This window comes from Tachypleus tridentatus, chromosome 11 (genome assembly GCF_004210375.1).
Source record: "Tachypleus tridentatus isolate NWPU-2018 chromosome 11, ASM421037v1, whole genome shotgun sequence".
Taxonomy (NCBI): Eukaryota; Metazoa; Arthropoda; class Merostomata; order Xiphosura; family Limulidae; genus Tachypleus; species Tachypleus tridentatus.
In genome coordinates, this window is record NC_134835.1 from 18,954,906 (window position 1) to 18,978,583 (window position 23,678).

The 23,678-nt window shown below is 34.0% G+C and overlaps 1 protein-coding gene across 2 annotated transcripts in view; it reads left to right on the forward strand.

Annotated features, from left to right (window-relative positions):
• Nucleotides 1-23,678, forward strand: part of LOC143231734 (ran-binding protein 9-like) — an 86,071-nt gene that overhangs the window by 16,165 nt on the left and 46,228 nt on the right. The window contains exons 2-6 of one of the 2 annotated variants that reach the window (XM_076466355.1): nucleotides 2,232-2,343; nucleotides 9,568-9,620; nucleotides 13,621-13,811; nucleotides 17,062-17,163; nucleotides 20,590-20,672. In XM_076466355.1, the coding sequence (XP_076322470.1) occupies nucleotides 2,232-2,343; nucleotides 9,568-9,620; nucleotides 13,621-13,811; nucleotides 17,062-17,163; nucleotides 20,590-20,672 (541 nt within the window). The remainder of the gene's footprint in view (nucleotides 1-2,231; nucleotides 2,344-9,567; nucleotides 9,621-13,620; nucleotides 13,812-17,061; nucleotides 17,164-20,589; nucleotides 20,673-23,678) is intronic. The other variant, XM_076466357.1, reaches the window with a different exon arrangement.

Here is a 23,678-nt window from a genome sequence, read left to right on the forward strand (position 1 = left end):
CACTCTATGGCTACAGGTTAGGATCCACTGACAAATATATATTGCATTACAGTTATTGGTCCAGATTCTCAACTTATTGTCACAGCAGATATTGTCTGTAGCAGTAGCACCAAAATGCATTGAAGATACCTCATATCAGACAAAATCAAAACACTGATATTAATTGTCCTAACCACCAATATAGAATATATGGATCCTAGCTTTATACTTCCAACTCAAGACAATGGATCCTCTGCTGTGTGGTTAGGATTTGGCCAGTAGTGATGAAAATCATGTAACATTCCACCTCAGTACATGAATTCAGTTCCATGTGAAGAGCATACCTGTCTTGGATTAGTGTGGTGTCCCCCACTAGTGTGTCAATCTTTTATTGTCACACCCATGACTACAACTATTATTCAACTGCCAAGTTTCTTTTTTTGCCCATATAAGCACTGATATGATTTTTTATTGCTTGCTCTAGTTTTCTATACCTCATCTAACTGCCTTTTGTGATATTTTTCTTATGACACTCTCCATCTGCATCAGTGCACAATCTATCCCAGTAATGTATAAAAGCACCTTATTCAGATAATGTTGTCACTTTTTGTGAGACTGACTCAATCTCAATCTCTTAGCATCAGCTTTTAGTTAGGAGAAATGGTGTGAATGAAGGTAAGTGTTACTGGATATTTCTTTTTGATTTAAGAAAATATGAACTTTCAAAACATACTTACCTCCTCTTGCATTTACAAATAGAATTCTACACCATGAAAGTGGAGGGGCCAGTGAGGGCATTATCCATGCATAGAACATCTCATAACTAATCTGAGTAAGAATGTTTTATATTTTTATTTTCTTAATGTATTTGGTGTTTCAGTTACACTATTCTACAGTTGTAGAGCCCATTCTGAGGTATGTTTGTGAAGGTTCCTTGTCCCAGAGATTCTCAAGCATTACACATGACTGGTCTGTTTCTGAGAATCTCTGGGACAAGGAATCTTCACAATCATACCTTAAAATGGTATCTCAAGCATTAAACATGACTGGTCTATTTCTGAGAATCTTCTTCTACAGGTACAAGGGCACTGAATTCTGATCTAACCCTGGTTATCTTGTGTCACCTGTGACCACAGTGTGTGATGATTTTACAAATAAATACATTCTGTCTGACTATCCTTTTGTGTATCTTATTTGTGAGTAACTCTGGTAAGAAGAATACATTTTCTGAGTGTTATAATTTTGCCCAATCTCTAATGATGCTTGTCTGATTCACTCCTTATCCATCATGTCTGTGCTTGTCTGATTCACTCTTTATCCATCATGTCTGTGCTTGTCTGATTCACTCTTTATCCATCATCTTTATTTGATCCCAAATTCTGTCGTAGTCCAGTCTGTTACCTTACTGTCTAAAAACCACGCTTTGGTGACCCAGCAGTCGTCCAGTCTGTTACCTTACTGTCTAAAAATCACACTTTGGTGACCCAGCAGTAGTCCAGACTGTTTTCTTACTGTCTAAAATCCACACTTTGGTGACCCAGCAGTAGTCCAGACTGTTACCTTACTGTCTAAAAACCACACTTTGGTGGCCTAGCAGTAGTCCAGACTGTTTCCTTACTGTCTAAAATCCACACTTTGGTGACCCAGCAGTAGTCCAGTCTGTTACCTTACTGTCTAAAAACCACACTTTGGTGACCCAGCAGTAGTCCAGACTGTTTCCTTACTGTCTAAAATCCACACTTTGGTGACCCAGCAGTAGTCCAGTCTGTTACCTTACTGTCTAAAAACCACACTTTGGTCACCCAGCAGTAGTCCAGTCTGTTACCTTACTGTCTAAAAACCACACTTTGGTGACCCAGCAGTCCTTATAATACTCTGTCTCAGTGTTGTTGTTCTGGATTTTCACATGTTGTGAATTTTGCATTTTTAGAATTAAAATGAATTTCATTATGTTTCTGTAATTACAATGTATGTGGTTTTCATCACAAAGGTAACTACAAGAATTAATTATGGCAGAAAAATCATAGCTTGTATTAATCCTTCTGAAGCAAGTGCAATGAGTCATGGGAGAGTGGAGATCTGTGGATAAGTTGATGCATGCTCTGCATAATGTCAGGGATATTCAGGACTTTAATCATGTCTCTGTTAACAGCATGAAAATCAGGATGGGGTTTTGTTTTCATATTTAAGAGGTAAGTAGCTGTTTGAAGTTTTTTTAGTTACAAAACTGTAAAAGTCTGTTCTTTGTTTAGGTGTTGGCAAGAATCACAAGGATGCAGCAAGTGTTCGGGCTACTCATCCAATCCCTGCTGCTTGTGGACTTTATTATTTTGAAGTGAAGATTGTCAGTAAAGGGAGAGATGGGTAATGAAACTGCTATTTTGCAAGAAACAAAATATCAGTAGCTAAATGACATATCATATATCAGTTTTGTTTATTGCATGTTGTAAAAACTTTTGCTCTGTCTGGTTTTTTTTAGTACTACTGGCAAGTCTGAGACTTTCCATAAAATATTCTTGAATAAGTGGAACTAGAATGCTTGTCTGTGTCTTTAGAAGAAAGTACTGATAAAATTTTAAAGACTTGGCAAATTAAAAATAATATTTAGAAAATCCTAACATGATATTCAGGTTGTAACTATGTGTAACTTTTTCACTAACTATAAAATGTCAGTCTCTTTGATACTCTAGTATTGTTTACACATTCTTGAATGGATAGCTCTCATCTACATGTCTGTAGAAAACCTCTCTTGAAGGGGTGAATATTTCATGTTTCACTCTCAAGAGATCCTATTCTTGAACACCCATTCATTACACTTGCTTCTTTGTACAAATAAGAAATTGAAAGTATAAAAATAATTTAATTGCAAGAAATATAAATTTTATGAAATTTTCCCAATCAAGTCAAAGTAGAATACAATAGATTATTGACTAAGATGGATGAAGTAAACTTCTTTGCTCTATTCATCCTTTGAAGAGAACAAACATTGTTTTCAATAACATAAGTAGATTTTTACCGTGTTCCTTAAACTAGTTTCACATCAAGCCTTTCATGACATAAAATTTATATGATGTCATTATCTTGAAACAGTATTGGTATTATATTGTGGTGTAACATATATTTTGTAGTGAACTGTAAATTTTTATCACTTGGTTTTAAAATACTGACTGTTTAGAAACAGAGATGGCTGTGCTCTAACTGTATTTACATTTTATCATTTGTTATGGATTAGCGTTGATGGCATTACAACCTTAACACTAATTTCATATAGTGACAGTAAAATAAACCAAGTAGTAATATGTTGTACCTTGTATTGTTACAGTAAAAATAAACCAAGTAGTAATATGTTGTACCTTGTATTGTTACAGTAAAAACAAACCAAGTAGTAATATGTTGTACCTCATACAGTTACAGTAATAATATACCAAGTAGTAGTATGTTGTACCTTGTACAGTAACAGTAAAAACAAAACAAATAGTAATATGTTGTATTTTGTAAATTAGCTGTGAAAACAAAATCCTCTTGTAAGATGCTGTATCTTATAAAGTAACAGCAAAAAGTAATCCTTAAAATATTATTCTCTTATCTCATACAGCAATCCCTTGGTGTACATTCCTGTATGTGGTGAGAGAACCTTCCAGGGAAGGTTTTGTTCTTTCAATTTACCTCCTCGGGGATCTAAACATCCATCCACATGTTTGCCGTGCGTGGTGGTCCATGAAGGGGAGGAGAGGATCCTGGTGGTTGAGAGGTCCAACCCTAACACATCACTTTGGCCTTGAATTCCTGTTGAGGGTCAGCTTTGGGATGGCCTTCTAGGGTCAGTCATCTGATCCATTTGGGATAGGATCAACCAAGTACCAATGTTGGTTGTTTTCAACAGGTGTTGTGGACACTGTATGTATCTGGTGCTGGTGTTTGGATATAGTACTCATGAAATCCTGTGATTGCTGCATGTCCTTGTTTGGCATTGTAGTGTCCTCTCATAGGGCTTCATGGTGGGTGGGGTCAGTGGACACTGAAATATTTTTTTTTATTATGGATCCTCCAAATAAAAACTTTAAAATAGTGAAAAACAGTCCATAGATAAACAATCATGGCTTGAAGATTCTGAGCAGCAATCTTCAACATCTGTAACACCTGTACCTCATTTTCTTATCCTATATTCTTTACCACACAAACATTTAGGACAGATGTCTCCCTTTTTCATTCAGAAAGGACTAGAGGGACCTGCTGGCTCTTCAAAGTCAGTAAAGAAACTTTGCTCTGGTGACATATTGGTGGAAACATTCACATCTCAACACAGTGAACTCCTCTTGCATTCAAAGGTGATTGGGGATATGCCTATTGAGGTTACACCTCATACTACTTTGAATTCATCACGAGGAGTTATTGTTGAGAGGAATTTGAAGAACATCCTCGAGTCAGAGATTCTCGCTGGTTTCTCCACCCAAGGAATTTCTGCAGTGAGGCATATCTCCACTTGTAAAGATGGAATTATGATGCTGACCAATGTTCTCATTTTGATATATCACTGCATCTACCTGACACCATCAAGGCAGGTTATCTTAATTACAAAATATGGTCATAAATTCCAAACCCTCTCGGATGTTTCCAGTGTTAGTGGTTTAGTTACTCGAAGACACCATGTTGTGGTTCCTTGACATATGCTCATTGCAGTGGCAAGGACCACGATGTCTATTAGCATGAAACAGACACTCATTGTGTCAATTGCAATGGCTCTTACCCAACCTACTTTTGTTCTTGCCCTAAATAGTTGGAAGAAAAAGAGGTGCAGCATTTGGAAGCAATTCATAACATTACTTACCCTGAGGCTAGAAAGTTGCTGTCTACCACTTCATCTTCAACATATGCTGCTGCACTTCATTCCACTACTAAATTGGGAGTGCAGCTAGAGCTCTCTGTGCCTCTAAGAGAATCATTCTCAAACCAGATGAAAAGCCTTTTGACCTCCATGGTTAAAAAAGTTGATGAATCAACATCAACCTTCATCTCTGTCCCTAACATACAAACCCCAAGACCGTGTCCTTTGGTTTGGAGTATGGGCATTTCCTCTGGTACATCTTCTTCTCTCACCTCAAGATGGAAAATGGTCATTTGTTCATGTTCTCAGTTGCTGGAACCCTCTTCCAACAACAAAGACCAGCCTAGTCAACCCAGGACAGGATCCATGGAGGTTGATAGACCTCCCTTGAATAAAGACAATAAAGAAAAAAGATGTGGTTGTAAACAGAAGGGCTCTTCACCCAATCTGCCTAAACATAAATAAAAATGGCCACCTTGATACAATGGAATTGTCAAGGCTCACATTCTAATCTGGATGGTGTCAAATTACTAATTGCTTTCTACTATCCTGTATGTCTTTCCTTTCAGGAAACCTTTCTGAAACCTGATGATACAGTTACCTTTTGGCAGTTTTCTTTGTACAGGAATGACAGCTGTGTGATGGACAAGTGCATGGAGAGGTGGCACTGTTGGTTGATTAGCATGTGCTTACTCTGTCTTTGCCACTCAACACATCCTTGGAGGCCATAGCCATCCATGTTTCCTTGGATTAGACCATCATTGTTTGTTCTCTCTACCTATCACCTGGAGAGACCTATGATCCATCAGACCTTGTTTCTCTCATTGAACAGTTGTCATCTTCCTTTTAATCCTGCGGGACTTTAATGGACATCATCCCCTCTGGGGAAGTGCTGAGAGTGATAGGAGGGGGTAGCTCCATAGAGTGTATGCTCTCTGATCAAAACCTTTCTCTTTTCAATAGTTGTTCATACACATATTTCCATGTACCTAGTCAGTCCTTTACTGCTATTGATCTCTCAGTTTGCTCCCCTTCACTATTCTCCTACATTTCATGGAGGGTTGACAATAACCCACGATGCAGTGATCATTTTCCTATAATTTTCAGAGAGACTGGCCATGGTCAATTCTACCTGACCCTCATGCCCTGGTGGAAGCTTGATAAAGCAAACTGTCCCTCTTTCACTGCTCTCACAGAACTTGATCCTGCCATGACTGTGTGGCAGCAGTAGCTGGCTGTATTATGCAGGCTGCCATGACTGTGTGGCAGCAGTAGCTGGCTGTATTATGCAGGCAGTGACTCATTGTATTTCTAAAACCTCAACACGTTTTCCATGATATCCTTGTCTGTGGTAGAATCCTATGTGCCACGTAGCACAGAACGCTCAAAAACAGGCCTGGGATACTTTTCATTGGTATCCCACACTCTCGCACCTCATTGCTTTCCAGCAGGCCTGTACGCATGCTTTGTGGGTAAGACGTCAAAGCCAGGACTCTTGAATTAGGTTTACATCCAGCATATCTTCTACCACCAGTTCCAAAGTCATGTGGGATGAGATTTGAAAAGTCAGTGGGCAGTATAATTCTCTCCTCCTCACAATCTTGTTCTCTGATGGCTAGGAAGTAGCTGATACCCAGAGCATTGCTGATTCTCTAGGTGAAAACTTTTGCCAAGTATCTAGCATTTCTGCTTCTTTCTCCACCTTCTTAGCCATCAAGACTTGTGCAGAGTGATCACCTCTTTCCTTATGAGCTGATTACATCTATGACTATAATTATCTGTTTACACTGGTGGAACTCAAACTGGCCCTTCATTGGTCTGGCAGTACGTCGGTCGGACCTGATGATGTACACTATGAAATGCTGCACCATCTATCTCCTGCTTCTCTTGCTATTCTTCTGCTTGTTTTTAACTGAATCTGGCAGGAGAATGTTTTTCCTGATGCCTGGCACCAGGCTATTGTTCTACCTTTCTCTAAGTCTGGGAAGGATCTCATGATTCCTTGAAACTACCGGCCATTTGCTTTAATGAGTTGTGTCTGTAAGACCTTAAAGATGGTGTTTAATTCTCATTTTGTTTGGTTCCTCAAATCAAACAACCTCCTCTCACCCATCCAGTGTGGGTTTTGACGACAGCAGTCCACCATGGATCACCTGATTTGACTTGAAACTTCAATCAAAGAAGCCTTTCTTTAACAACATTTTGTATCAATATTCTTTGACATTGAGAAGGCTTATGTTACAATACAGATGTATGGCATTTTGTGAGAATCCATATATGAGTTACATAGCCATTTGCTCATTTTTATTAAAAATTTCTTAATGGCCAGGCAGTTCTGAGTTTGAGTGGGTTGGACACTTTCCCATTCTTTCCTACAAGAACTTGGAGTCCCTCAGGGCTGTGTTTTGAGTGTCACACTTTTTAGTATAAAGATTACTGCCATCACTGAACAACTACCTCTTACTGTTGCAAACAGGCTCTATGTTGATGGTTTTCACATCTCTTGTCAGTCATTGAACATGAGATATACTGCTCGGCAGACTGCCCTCAATTGTTTACTGAAGTGGACCACAGCAAACAGTTTTAACTTTTCTCTCTGAATTGTTTGTATGCACTTTTGCTACCAATGGAGTATTCACCCTGATCCTCAATTCCGTATCGATGAAGTTGTGCTACCTGTGGTCCCTGCAACAAAGTTCTTGGAGCTTATTTTTGACCATAAGCTGACCTTTATACCACACATCAAGCAGCTACAGGTCAAATGTACAAGAGCACTGAACATCCTCTGTGTCCTCTCTTCCACCACTTGGGGAGTGGGTCTTTGTTTTATGCTAAAGATATATCGTGCTCTTATTCAATTGAAACTCGACTATGGATCACTGGTATGTGGTTCTGCCAGACCCTCAACCTTAAAGATGCTGGACCCCATTCATCATCAAGGACTTTGGCTCTGCACTGGGGCTTTTAACACTTCTCCAGTTCAGAGCTTATACATAAGAGTCTCATGAACCTTCTTTGCACCTCTGCCATTTGCAACTGTTTCTACTATATGCTTACAAACTCTGTTCCTTACCAAAGCATCCCACCTGGGGTTATATTTTCTTTCCTCAGTGGGCCATGCTTTTTCAGAACAGACAATCTGCTGTTGCTGCTTTTGGCACTCATATCCAGATGCACTTGGATGAATTGGGTATGTCTGTGGATAACATTGCTGTATCCACTAGTCAGCTCATTCCACCATGGCTTCTTACAGTCCCCAAAAGTGACCTGTCTTTAAGTCATTTGAGAAAAGCAGACACTCCTGATTGGAAATACTGTCTGTTATTTACTGAACATCTTTCGAACCATCCTTCCATTCCTATTTATACAGATGGTTCAAAATCAGGTGACTGTGTGGGCTCTGCCATGGTTTGTTGTGGTTTGGTGGTTGCACACAGAATCCCCTTTACAGCTTCTATGTTCACTGCTGAACTGTATGCCATTTCTCTTGCCTTGGATCACATAGAAGCTAAGCAGTACTCAAACTGCACTATTTATACTGACTCTCATATTTCTTTGCTGGCCCTGGAATTGCTTCACCTCAGTTCTCACCCTCTTCTCACCAATATTCAAAACTGACTGACTGATTTCTCTTCAACATCTACTTCTATCCAGTTTTTCTGGATACCAGCTTACGTTGGTGTTCATGGGAACGGGCTCACTGACACTGCAGCTAAATCTGTCTGCTCCAGCAGTATCACTGCTGTGCCTGATCCATACATGGACTGTGGTCCTGTATTCAAGGCTCGGCTCCATGCTAGTTGGCAGTTGACTTAGTGAGTAATGTGAAAACAAGTTTTTACAAATAAAATCCTATACTGGACTTTGGCTATCAGGATCAGAAAAAGGAAATTGTTCTAACTAGACTACGCATTGGTTGGAGTTTTTTAACTCATCATTTTCTAGTATCTGGGACTGATGCACCAATGTGTTGTCTGTGTAACATTCAAGGCACAATAAGCCACATTTTACTATGTTGTCGTTGTTACAACTCTCAATGACGGCACCATTTTAAACGTGTTCTGTCCCAAGGTGTATCCCTAATGTTAGACAGTGTTATTGGAAATGGTGACACTGTCCACCTTAGAAATGTTTTTAGCTTTTTAAAGGCCATTAATCTTTTTAATGCAACTTAAGTTTTTTAATTTATACATTAGACCTTTTTTAATATGATTCAGGATGAGTGAATACAAAAATCTAGTTATAAGATGTAACTTGTACCATAACAGTGAAAGTAAAACTTGTATTAATTGCTTTATATTGTATAGTATTAAGGAAAACAAACCTTGTTGTGATATGCTGTATCTAACCAGTAACAGCAAAAAAAAAACCTTATAATAATATGCTCTGTCTGCACAATAACAGTGAAAATAAACATCATCAAAATATATTCTGTTTCACATAGTAGCAATGGAAATAGACTTTGTAGCAATAATGGTCTATCAGATGCTGTAACAATGAAAAGAAAGTTTGTAGAAGTATATGCTGTCTCATCAAATTATGATACCTAGTGTGTATTTTATGTGGAATGTAGTCAGTATTCTATTTCTGAGGGCTCACGAATGTAATTCATTTATTTGTTTAGAGCGTATGACAGTTTTGGTAACTTACATTTCGCAACACGTGGAATTTAAAGTCATATGAAGAATATTTCTGAAACAAATGTATCTTTATATTTTTTTAATGAAAGTCCTATATCTGCATTATTTGTCCATGGTTTTTAGATATATGGGAATTGGATTGTCAGCCCAAGGAGTTAGTATGAACAGATTACCTGGTATGTATAGGTTTTTATAAATTGTGTTGTAAGTTTCAGTATTTTGAAATTTTGTTTATAATTCATCTAGTGCCTAAAACTTTATTATTGTATCTAAATTATAACGTACTTTTTATGTGGTATATCTTTATTATTGTATCCAAATTATAACACACTTTTTATGTGGTATATCTTGTATAAAAGTTAAATTGTAACTGTTGTTCATAATTTCTCTGATGTTAATCTGCTTTTAATAAAACTGAGAAATTTTGATTTACATTAAAATATTCATTAAAATTCTTGCTGCAGATAGATTAAAAATGCATGTCATAACCTTTTAGAGTTACATTCAAAATGTGATTCAAGTACTTCATTATTAATGTATATGAATACACTTGGCATCAAAATGGAGTAAATGAATCAAAACACATTTAAAATTCTTAATTTCATAAGCAGTTTTTAAAGAACTACTGAATTTCCCTCAATATGAGAATCAAGAATCTTTGTTGTCTAGGTCTTCCCCCTTCTCTAATTTATTAAGAATCTTTGTTGTCTAGGTCTTCCCCCTTCTCTAATTTATTTACCACCCATTTCTGTAGTGTCAAATTTAATAATTCTACATTGTGATGCAGATAGTACCAAAGCAAAGTCTAATTTTTATAGCCTTCAATCTTCAATTAGATCCATATGTCAAGCTTACCTATTATTTCCTTACTTTCACAAGCTGCCAGTAGTTTTCTTTCATGTTTTATTCTATATTATTTATAACCAATAGGAAGGCAGTGTTCCTAAAGGATACTTCGCCTCCTTGCATAAAATGCTATTTTCCTTGCATATCTGCCCATAAGACTTGAATGCCACTATTGTGTAACTAAATCATATTTGATATTCACGTATTTAACCTTTTGACCCAAGTTCCCCTCTAAACACTTGTCTGTCCAAGTCACTGTTACATTCAGAACTTAAATACTCTCACTGTATATGAATAAAATTAACATTATAATGTATTTTATGATTCTAAGTTTTGATAGCTTTGTTTCAAAACAAACCTTTAGAAAAACAAACAAACTTCAGTCTGTGTTGTCACATGAGACACAAGCTATGAGAAATACCAATTTTTAACATCTGCTGTCTTGACTCTGGTAACACCTATCCAGTAGATATGTCTAGACAACTGAGTACATCTGCTTGCCCTGTTGAACAAAGTTCTGTTTCTGAATGCAGTGGAAACTATTTTGTCAAGCCCTTATTGGTGCCACACCCACTTATACATTTACTACTGCTTTATAACTTGCATATAATTGGTACATATATGTTTACAGACAACAGAAAGTAAAATAAATTAAAATTAGGTATATATGAAAAGGAAAAGACTTGAAATTACAAATATCATCAAAAGAAGTTAAGATATTTCACAAAATATTAAAAAATATGAACATTTTTCTGTTTACTAATTTTAAACATCTCATTGCACTGTATGTTGTTAATAAAACAGTAAAAGAAGTAAAGAACAAGATATAAATATTTATCTTAAAAACTTTTGATATTCATTTAGAAGATTCTAGAAATTGTGGAGATGAAATATGAAAACTGTAAGATGAAGAAGAGTGTATTTATGTAACTTACCTTACGCTCATACTACTAAGAGTTTCATTGCAAATAACTGCAGTAGATAAATAACATATTTTTAGTAGGGATGCCACATTATAATAATTTCATTCTTTGTGTACATGATAATTATGACTTGCAAATTGCAGACACCCATGCTGGAACTGTTATTATCAACTGTAACAACAGCTCTCCACCAATTTTCATCTCCTATATGTCCCCTTCTTCATGTATAACACTTGGTATCCAGTTCTTTTGATGACATCTATTCAGTCTGTATACCTTTAGCTTCATCTTCTTCATTTATTGATATTTCAGTCCACCCTTTTTTCTGCTTCATTCCTTGTCTCTCTTGCTCTAATCTTTCTTTACCTGAGAGTACGTCTCTTCATTGTTACACGTTGATTTGTCTTCTTCATTGCCTGCAAGGTTGGCCTCTCTGATCATATACCCTTCTTATTCCTTTACTGGATTGGTCTGTTGACTCCTTCCGTTAAGGTATTTTTCACTTTATATTAATGCTTTGTCACCTGCTTCACTTTCTTGTATTTCATTTTTGCTGACTTTTGGATGAGATCCTCCAGGCCTTCATGAGGATGACTCCACACACTTTTGTCTTTGACCTTCATTGTCTGATTGTCTTGTCTTCTGCAAGATTTTTATTTCCAACCAGTGTACTTCAATCTACTCATCATCATTGAAAAGTGTCATTCTTTTTTTTCCTTTCTGCCTTGGATCCCATCAGATGGCTGATGTTGTCTCCCAGGGTGTGTTTTTACCCAAAATCTGTATTGATCAAGGGATAATAGAAAGCATTTAACCCATCCACCCTGGCTTTACGAGTGTTCATTGTTGAAATGGGGTGTTCCACAAGACCACTGGAAGAACAAATGTTATATACATATTTATTCAAGTGTCCAATCTAGAATGTAACAATTCCATGGACTATGATGGAAAAAGCCAGGACCACAAAAATCTCTGCCCATTTCCTTTACTTGCATTTGCTGGCTTTTAAAAATGGAGATTTGTGGTCATTTCTTGCACTGTCTTGAGCAAAAGAGATATTTAAGAGGCACCTGACAGGGGTCTCAGTGTTTCTTCAGGTCTCCCTCAGTGTAAATTCTACCTCTCTTCTTCTTTAAATAGAGTATTTGATACCCTTATCCCTTTCCAGTTCCAAGCCACCTGTTGTGCTTAATGGAAAATAGTGAGCAGTAATGCAGTGGTTTCCATTCAAATAGCTATTGTATCCTTCTTCTGAAGCCAAAACTTGTTCGTTTGAGTTGAGGTGAGTACACACAGTAAAATTTGATCGTGCCTTCACCACATTACACAATTAACTCATTGACCATTTGTATGCAGGTGCTTAGTTGGTTACAATCACATTCCACCTACATCTGTAACTCTTTGGCTTCTTCACTGTTTTGTTTATCATTTGGGTTAGGAATATACTATGTTCAAGCTAATATATGGTCTTTCATAAGCAGGCTCCTATCAATTTTCACTCCATGGACTTTCCCTTTGAGTGCTGTCATCTAGGTTTAAATTTTCCACTGACCCCTTCATGAGTTAATTTTAAAATATAACATTATGTGTGTAGAAGTGAGGTATCATCTTACATATTAAAGTTTCCCTGACCTGAAAATGTGTTTTCATTAGATGATAATATCCACATATATTCCAACCTGTCCTCTTCTTTTCCAGTGCATCTCTTTATTCTTGTCTCATCTGAGAATGACGTTATCTTGAGTATAAGTACCTAGGGGGAGCTGCTGAACATTAAGGTTGTGTTAACATCCTATTGATAGAGGGATATTTGTACATAATCTTGTCATACATTAATACAATTCATATTAAATATGTGAATTTTAAGTGGTAATTAGTCCAAGACTAGTGGCATGCAAATCTCATAGGCAGGTGTGAGAGGAAAGTAGGATTCTGTATCCTTCAGAAATAAATTTTCTATTTATTAAGATAGTAACTTTTAACTTATTGAATGATATATTAGATTGTTTCAGTATAGAGTATGTTCTATTTCATCTTTTCAGTTTAAACGTTTCTCTCACAATGTCCAGATCTAGAAGCTTTGGGAGTTATTTTAAAGCTCTTATGCTAGAGTTAGAAAGACAGTTAATTTCATATTTTTTATGGTGGTAACAAGATTGGTTAAATCAGCTAAGTCTACATAAAGTTAGGATAGAAAAAAATAAATATAAATTTATATTGGGAAAACAATTTGACATTTATTTACGAGGTTTTAGAGATACACAACATATTAAAAGCTATAGTAAGGAAACTTGTGATTACTTTGGATCTACAAGTTTGGTCACATTAACTGTTCTCATATGGAAACAGTTAAGCTAATTATAACCTTAAACAGGTGTTTTTAATTAATATAGTAATTTCTCTGTAGGCTGGGACAAGCATTCCTATGGTTACCATGGAGATGATGGTCACAGTTTTTGTTCCAGCGGTACAGGACAACCATATGGTCCAACATTTACAACGGGAGATGTGATTGGTTGTGGTATAAACCTAATTGATAATACTTGTTTTTATACCAAAAATGGAGTTCACCTTGGCATGGCATTTACTGACCTTCCTGTAAGCTGTGTTTAATTTTCATGAATTTTATATTAGTTATTGTGTACACTTTTCGGTAATGAAACTTGAGAAGGAAATTCATGTAACTAACCTGACTTTTTAGTCAGTTTCCTAAAACCAAAGTAAAATATTAGTTGTTGTTTTTTAAATTCAAAGGATGTTTGACTAAATGCTAATATCGTTCGAGAGACACAGACTTGGTGCTCTTTATGGTGTAGAATAATATTAAGGATGTTTTATGCTGTGTTAATATTATACCCAACTCTTTATTTATTTTCAATTATATATGAATGAAATTCAAAATAAAGTAACTTATAAAATGTTTTAATATCAACTATAAAACAAATTCTTCAACTGATACAGTCCCATTTTTTGCCACTTAGTAGTTAATCACATTTGTTCAAATGTGAATTGCATTTAAAACATGAATCTATTTCGTATTACAAAATTAAAAATGTTTAATAAATACGAGTTTTACTTGAATGAATTAATGAGCTTGATAGAATTAATTTTTAATTATTAAACAGTGTTTCCAAAATGTCTAAAGAAATGTTAATATAATTTTAATGTAAGGAATAGTTCTACAAGTTACAAAACATATGTGACACAAATCAGTTTTGTATATTAATTAGGCTTTTTTGTTTTCCATTGATCTATGTAGGTTGTTATTGGCTTTGAGTAAAATCTGGGATAGGTCTGTATCTGTATGTAGTACTGGGAACTATTTATAATAACAATGCACAGGTGCTTTGTGTATGAGCACTGGAAGTTAACAAACAAAAAAGAACAATTGTGAAATCATAGTATATTTTATTTTATACTATTTTAGTTCAGTTTCCACTATATTAGTGAAAATCACATGTATCAATTTGACTCAGCTTTAACTTTGAAAAAATGAATCACTGGTATGATTTTTTATAGGTCATATTATAAAGTATAAACCTTGACTCACATATTGGGCAGGATGACTTCATACAGACAGCTACAAGATTTAGGTTGAAAGGTCATGGAGTTATGTGTAATTATGTTTTGAACATAAAAAACGTTTACTTAACAAATGGCACTATTCCATACACATGATGTTTGCAAACTATATATGGCTAAGTATTTATTTGAAACTTCCAGAAGACAGGATTTTAATATTTGGCATATCTTTAGGAATGCATGGGCAAAAAGGCCAGCATAACCAATGGTTAAAATGAAGTTAGTAATAAGTTATATAATTTAAAATATATTTCACATATGTTCAGTGGCACAGTAAGTACATGTATGCTAATAAGTAGGTCATTATACTGTTGCTCAATTTGCTGGAATGTGGAGTTGTACTCACTTGTCACATATAATTCTAACCTAGAACATCGGACATGTTGTAGAATTTGAACAAGCAATTTGTGATAATTTTAGATTTATCTGGTTACTACAAGAGATATTTTTAGAAGACAACTTTTATAGCTCAGACAGACAATAGACATTTTTTTATATTACAATGATAAAACGATACTTCTTTTTGTTATTGTTAACTTCATTAATATAGCATTGCTTTAGCAGAATGAAATTGGTTGTCATCTCTAATCCTTTCTCTTAACTTTACTTCATAGCATGTACAATATATTGTTATAACTACAGTAAGCACAAATTTGGAATAGTATTTTTACAATGTTTTGTATCCAACTATTTATTATTATGACCTTAATGATTAACCACTAATAATTTTCAAGTATACATGTTAAAAAATGCAATTTTTTTAGATTCTACATGAGTAGGCTTAGTGAAATAAACTTTTCTCTTTTTTGTACTATATAGTCAATTGACTTTTATCACTAGCTGTTTTGTCATTATGCTTTTTTAATTGCTGGATGCTTCATATCCTCAAATAATGTTTATAAATTTCATTGTTAGAATTTATTAATTCAAGTCAAGGAAATCTTTAAACATCTCGTGTACTACAAGCTTCTCACTTGTCTGCTGTTTTCCTACAGCATGTCCTCCTTTACGTGTGCATCATGTATCACATGAAACCTAAAAACAGCTTTATTGTACAACAAGCTGAGAAACCTGTTTGGATTATGAACTTAAGAAAATGTGGGGAATAGAAGATATTAGAAATAATCCAAAAATTTAACTTTCAGACAACTTATAACATATTGTTATAATATTTTATATAAGCTTTTAGACCTTACTGTGTATGTACTTTAAACAATGTATACAGTGGTCGATGGTCAGGATAACTTTGTAGGAAGAGGTAGTGGTGGCAGGAGTGCTTTCTGTTACCCACTTTCAACAAACAGCTCTTAATGTCCTTCCACAGCGTTTCACATGATTAGTTAATTGATGGTCATTGGTTGAAGCTGTAAAGCTGTGTTAAAGCAGGAAGTAGCTACAACTCAAGAAAAAGCTTTTTACATCAGCCTTATGATGGCTGTTTGAGTAAAATTTCATCTGAGTTGATGTATTATTAATGTAGAGGTGGCCATTTTGTTTTCAGTGCATTCTTCTATAGAGAACACACTATAAGATGCTTGTGTGCTTTTCCCCACACTGTATGTATGTTGTGTTATAGAAACTTTATTTGGTGTAAGGATGTGGTGCCATTTATGAATGTAGTTAATGTTAACTTATGTCAAAGATAATAAATATTTAATAATGGCAGTAATGGGGGCAGAGAGGGTTTTGAACCCCCATTAACATAACCCTTGTTCCAAGCTATCATCCCACAAAACTTTCATGAGATTGGCCTATTGATAAAATAGTAATTAGGTATTAAACACACAGAGATTTTTTAACTTTATGTAGAGATTAATTTATGTAGTTTCATTAGAATAATTTGTGAAAATTTGTAGGGAGAAGTCCATGAAATATGGCATTAATCATATTTTCAATTTGTTACAGGTTTTATACAATATACAGTGTTTATATGATACACTTTCATGAAGAGGTTTGAAGGTGTCATTACAAAAACAAAAAATAATTGAAAATAGTACAGTTATTCTCATAACAACAACTGATTAGTCAAACATAATAAATTAATGAGTCTAATAACATTAGTGCTGTACAAAGTATTCCATGGACTTTAAAGTTTGTAAGGTCTGCAGTTTTTAGAAATATTCAAGTATATTCTAATAATTAAAAAAGTACATCAAGCTTTTGTTATTAATCTGAAACTTCAGAGAAAAGTGCAGAATGCCTAGTTTAAAGTGATTATCCATACAATTAGGATATGGTGTTCTGCAATACATGATTCTTGTTACAGCTGGAACTCTACCCAACAGTAGGCCTCCAGACTCCAGGGGAGATTGTAGATGCAAACTTTGGTCAATATCCATTTGTGTACGACATAGAGGACATGATGAAGGTAGGAAGTCAAGAAACTTGGTTGATTAAAACTATTAGAAGGTATTAAGTAATGAAACCTTTCAGATTAGGAACGTTTTAATTCTGTGAGGAATAATGTGCAGTAGGTAAGCAACTTGGTATTTCTTAGGGATGTTTTGTAGCAGCAGTGAAGTTGGTATTGGTAAACTGGTACAATAGCTGTATTATGTATGTGTTCTGTATCATATGATTTATGTGTTCTGTATCATATGATTTATGTGTTCTGTATCATATGATTTATGTGTTCTGTATCATATGATTTATGTGTTCTGTATCATATGATTTATGTGTTCTGTATCATATGATTGTTTAATCAACACTAGTAAAATTCCTAACTGCTAACTAGTTACTAGTTTATTGAATGAACAATTGTAAAAGGTAAACTGGTACAATAGCTGTATTATGTATGTGTTCTGTATCATATGATTTATGTGTTCTGTATCATATGATTTATGTGTTCTGTATCATATGATTTATGTGTTCTGTATCATATGATTGTTTAATCAACACTAGTAAAATTCCTAACTGCTAACTAGTTACTAGTTTATTGAATGAACAATTGTAAAAGGTAAACTGGTACAATAGCTGTATTATGTATGTGTTCTGTATCATATGATTGTTTAATCAACACTAGTAAAATTCCTAACTGCTAACTAGTTACTAGTTTATTGAATGAACAATTGTAAAAGGTACAATAATTCACCAGTACTGATTTTATTATTAGTTAGAAAAAATTAGTAAAAGATCTGAATATTTTGCTGATACTGACTGTGCTTCTAGTTTTTTGGATCAAGACCAGCTTGAGATCCTAATCATCCATTACCATTGTTTATATTAACACTATAAAGACCAACTAAAGTTCTCAGTCATCCATTAACATTGATTGTATTAACACCATAAAGACCAGCTAAAGTTCCTAATCATCCATTAACATTGATTGTATTAACACTATAAAGACCACCTAAAGTTCCTAATCATCCATTAACATTGATTGTATTAACACTATAAAGACCAGCTAAAGTTCCTAATCATCCATTAACATTGATTGTATTAACATTATAAAGACCAGCTACAGTTCCTAATCATCCATTAACATTGATTGTATTAACACTATAAAGACCAGCTAAAGTTCCTAATCATCCATTAACATTGATTGTATTAACACTATAAAGACCAGCTAAAGTTCCTAATCATCCATTAACATTGATTGTATTAACACTATAAAGACCAGCTAAAGTTCCTAATCATCCATTAACATTGATTGTATTAACACTATAAAGACCAGCTAAAGTTCCTAATCATCCATTAACATTGATTGTATTAACACTATAAAGACCACCTAAAGTTCCTAATCGTCCATTACCATTGATTGTATTAACTCTATAAAGACCAGCTAAAGTTCCTAATCATCCATTAACATTGATTGTATTAACACTATAAAGACCAGCTAAAGTTCCTTTAGGGTGTTGAGTGCACATCTTCATGTCAAGATGCATCTGAGTAAAAGAATAGTTTTAACTCTGTGTCAGTAACTTGTAACTCTAGAATATTTTCAATTGATATATTTTGTGTGATTTTGTGATATTTAGTAGTATAATTCACTAGAAAAATAAAAAAAAATCCAATTTTCGTTCTTGCACAGCTTTAAGAAATCTCACCTTTAAATCATATAAAGTTATTTTGTAATCTTTCTGCCCATCTCAAACTGTAGGATTATGTTAACTAATAAACTATTATTTCTTGAAAATGTAATGATTAATGTTATGTTTTTTCACATTTTCACTTTTTGTTAATGTAATATTATTATTACCGTCATTATTGTTATCCTTTTAAGGTGTCACAGATTGTGGTTCAAACAACTTGAAGTGAAGCTGACATTTTAAAACAAGCTAGTGTTAATGACTAAGAAAGGAAATACCTCTTCAGAAGATATTGTTGTGTATGGATGTCAGAATATATTAAATAAAGTGTTTGAAAAGTTATCTTTGATTATCATGAGATTGGCTACTTGTAGCTTACATGGGGTGGACATAGGATAGTAATGCAAAGTTTGCTACATTTATTGAGAAACCAGTGATCTATGAGTGTTTTGTATTGTGTGATAATTTATATTTTATTTGAAAGCTAAATAAATTTTCTTCTCAAACATCGGGTTTAGCAATTACTGTAAATGTCTGTAAAATATTCTGAGGACATAAATCTTGATGTATTGAATATTATTGTATTTTATTTTACTTGAACAGCAAATACAAATAACATCTTTTAATGAAAACATACTAAATTATTTTCATATATATAAATTTATTTTGTCCAAGAATATTGATAGCAGAAACTACAGTACTTAGCTTGGCAAAGGTAAAGGTGGTACTGCTTTGAATTGTGAGGTCCCTAATTTCTGGTAAATCTTTGTCAGTTTTACTATGCTTTGTATTAATTACAGTTGAAAGTGGTAACTGCTTTAGTGATACAACAAAATAATTAATGAATGTTAATCAAAGTGAAACTATCTTGTTTTACAAAATGGAACAACAAGTAAAAAAAACTGAAATTTTAAGACCAAAGGAAGTAATTTTAATGTTTTGGGGGAAAACAATCTCACAATAAAAGTTTGGTTATTTTACAACAGAATCTGATTGAAAACAATGTAGTTCTTCATAAGTTTTAAATAAATACTATATGGTAAGTTTGTACTACACTTAAATCTGTTTGGTTAAACATTTCTATTGTGAGAATGATAAACTAGGGGATATTTGTGATGCCCTTCTGTGGGCTGGGTTGATTTCTCTATTTTTACATAAAAAAATGTTTATTTTTATGTGTATTCTCCAACTTATTAATGAACAATTTGTGTTAGCACTTACATGACTAGAACTCAATTATAGAAAAATGAAAGAATAAAAATTACAAATACTTATGTAGAGAACTTTGAACATGTAAGTTATTAAGTGAGTAAGAGTTGTGAGAAACTTTTACGTAACCTGATAAAGATGAAAACGTGTTACTCTGCTAGACTACTGTAAACTCTTAAGATAATTAGGTAAATATTTAAAATAAAATAAACTCGTACTGTTATTTAAGTTGATTAAAGAGAATCCCTGTTTTTATAAAATATTTTTTATGTGATTGCTATCCTCATTTATACTGTATTTATCACTTGCTAGTTTGATACAAAATAACAGAAATATGTAGTGCTGTTTATATTGATTAAAATAAAAGCATGAACTTTAATCAATTATTTTTCTTATTATTGTTGTCGATACTATTGATGTATCCATCACCTTCAGACAAAATAACAGAAACAGAACAATACCACATGCTTTCACTTCCTGAACTTATATTTGACAGAAGTTATGAGTATGTCAGATGACGTAAATATGTGATACTTTAGTGATGTTGTATATTTTAGGAGTTACGAGTGAGGACTAGAATGACAATCCAAGAATTTCCTGTAAATGACAATCAAGGAAAGTGGCAGACTACCTTGCACAGGTTTGAGTTAAAAATATAAAATTAATTTTTAATCAGAAAGTGACTTGGATATTAAAGAATAAAAGGTATTCATGATAGTACATATGTTACTACTGTAAAATATTAAGCCTATCTGCATGGTTTAGTCAAAGTGAGTGAGTGACATTTTGGATACTTAGATACAAAATTTAATTATACAACTTTATTATCAATGTTAATGTGTTGTCTGGTTTTACAAAATGGAACACTGATCAACAAGAAAAGAAAAAGCTGAAATTGTATTATAAATGAAATTGGTATTAAAACATACTTTATAATTATTTTTTATATTAACTACGTTTTAATTTCTTGGTTTGAAAAGGAAATAATTACAAAGTTTTTATTTGTCACTGTGCCATGTGATGTGTCTGCTCTCTGAATATTCCTTCTGTGTTATATTTTCTCTAATATGATTTTCAAAATGTTCAACCTACAAACACACAAACTATACATAAAAGCAAGCTTGGTTACCAATTTTGGACCACCTGTTTTCTTGATTTGCAGAGATATCAAGAAATGTCTCAAACAACTAGCAAAGCATCTTCCATCTTTCCATAGCTTTAAGAGCAGTTATCTGAACACATCTTTACTATGAGCATGTTTATAACCTGCCCGGCATGGCCAGGTGGGTTAAGGCGTTTGACTCGTAATCTGAAGGTTGCAAGCCACTTTGCATCAAACATGCTTCCCCTTTCAGCTGTGAGAGTGTTATAATGTTATGGTCAATCCCACTATTCATAGGTAAAAGAGTAGCCCAAGAATTGGCAGTGGGTGGTGATGACTAGCTGCCTTCCCTCTTGTCTTACACTGCAAAATTAGGGATGGCTAGCTCAGATAGCCCTCATGTAGCTTTGTGCAAAATTCAAAACAAACAAATGTTTATAACTGATAGAAAAAGTATTCCAAAACATACTTGTCTTCTGCTGACAGTATAGTTATTCTTGAACATTGACTTTACCTTCCTAAGCATTGGTCTCATATGCTCCAGTCTTGTGTACTCCACATAAACTCCCTTTACACCCTCTATTTTACAAATTTCTCCACCCTCTATCTAGGTAATTTACAAATTTCTCCACCCTCTATCTTGGTAATTTACAAATTTCTCCACCCTCTATCTTGGTAATTTACAAATTTCTCCACCCTCTATCTTGGTAATTTACAAATTTCTCCACCCTCTATCTTGGTAATTTACAAATTTCTCCACCCTCTATCTTGGTAATATACAAAGTTCTCCACCCTCTATCTTGATAATTTACAAATTTCTCCACCCTCTAACTTGGTAATTTAAAAATTTCTCCACCCTATATCATGGTAACTATCCAAAAGCACCTCGCTTAGATAATTGCTTTTTCTTGATGAAATATTGGTCCCAGTTTTCTCTAACAAAGCATGTGTTATCTTGTTAAGATTGTGATTTTTGCATTGTCTTGTGGATTTCAATATAATCATAATTAAAAAAAAATTAGACATCATATTTATGGGTATGAATTCCTATATAACATTTGTCAGTAAAGTGACTTATCTGACCTCCTGTACTCCTCCATTGTTATCTGATGTAGCAAGGATTACCTTTGGTTGGATCTGTCCATGTTTTTAACCACTGGGATATGAGACTTCATGAAGTGTGAGCTTCTGATGTTGCCTATTTCTTGTTGATCCCAGGGAGAATTTTGACTCTGTTTTCTGTGTACTTTGATTTCAATACACTTATTGTTTAGCTAGAGAAAACAAAATATTCAATATAAAGCTTTACCAGAAAATACTTTTGGTATTTATTTATGAGATTCTACAGTTTAGGCAAATAATATATATGAAAATGATTATTTTCATTCATAACATGAAAATTAACTTTCAGGTTAATCAAGAACATGAGTTGGACTGACTCAGTGAAGGCTTTATAAATGCATAGCCAAATCTTCAGTAAAAATTCAATTTTATGGCTACAAAAACTTTTAATGTTCACTAAATGCCTACCAAGTTTTGTCAAGATACACTAAATAAATAGTTATAATAAAGGTTACTGGAGCATGGCAGTTAGCTGTATTCACTAATTGATTGATTAACAACTCTATTAAATTGATCAAGTTTGATCAGTCAGGTGGTACAGTGTTCTTTAAACAGTGGTACATACAAGGGAAAAAGTTCGAGTTGGGTGATGTTACCTTTGCCTGTAGTTAGTAATTTAACAAAAATAAATTGGTAGTAGATGATGTCAGACAGTTTCTTTCCCTCATAGCAGCAGTTCAAGAAGAAGTTAGAATTGGTCATTTTAACTGACCTTGTAACCATGAAATTATACACACTGTAATTATTAATGTATTAACTGTACCTTCACAGCATTTGGTAAGTTTGTTGTAAACCTTACAAGTACATTGTGTACAACAAATGAGATCTAAGTAAAGTTTCTTTACTAAAACATTTTGTTGTGAAATTATGAAGCTTTCACTGAGGCAGTTTTAGTCAAAAGTAGTTTCATGCCAAGAATAAAGATATTTCTTCTCCGCTTATAATTTTCATATTTCATTTGCATAACTTCTAGAACTTTCCAAATTAATATCAGTAGATTTTTACAGTAAAACTGTATTTTATTATTTTCTCTGCTCGGACATTAACTGTAACAAAATTAGCAGTGTAGATAAAATGAGAAGTTGAAGAATATGAAATAAATCTGAATTACCCTTTCTGTTTTGATGAATGACAGCATATTGTAACAGACAATAAAACACTTTGTTGAATGACAGCATATTGTAACAGACAATAAAACACTTTGTTGAATGACAGCATATTGTAACAGACAAAAAACACTTTGTTGAATGACAGCATATTGTAACAGACAATAAAACACTGTTCAATGACAGCATGTTGTAACAGACAATAAAACACTGTTGAATGACAGCATGTTGTAACAGACAATAAAACACTGTTGAATGACAGCATGTTGTAACAGACAATAAAACACTGTTGAATGACAGCATATTGTAACAGACA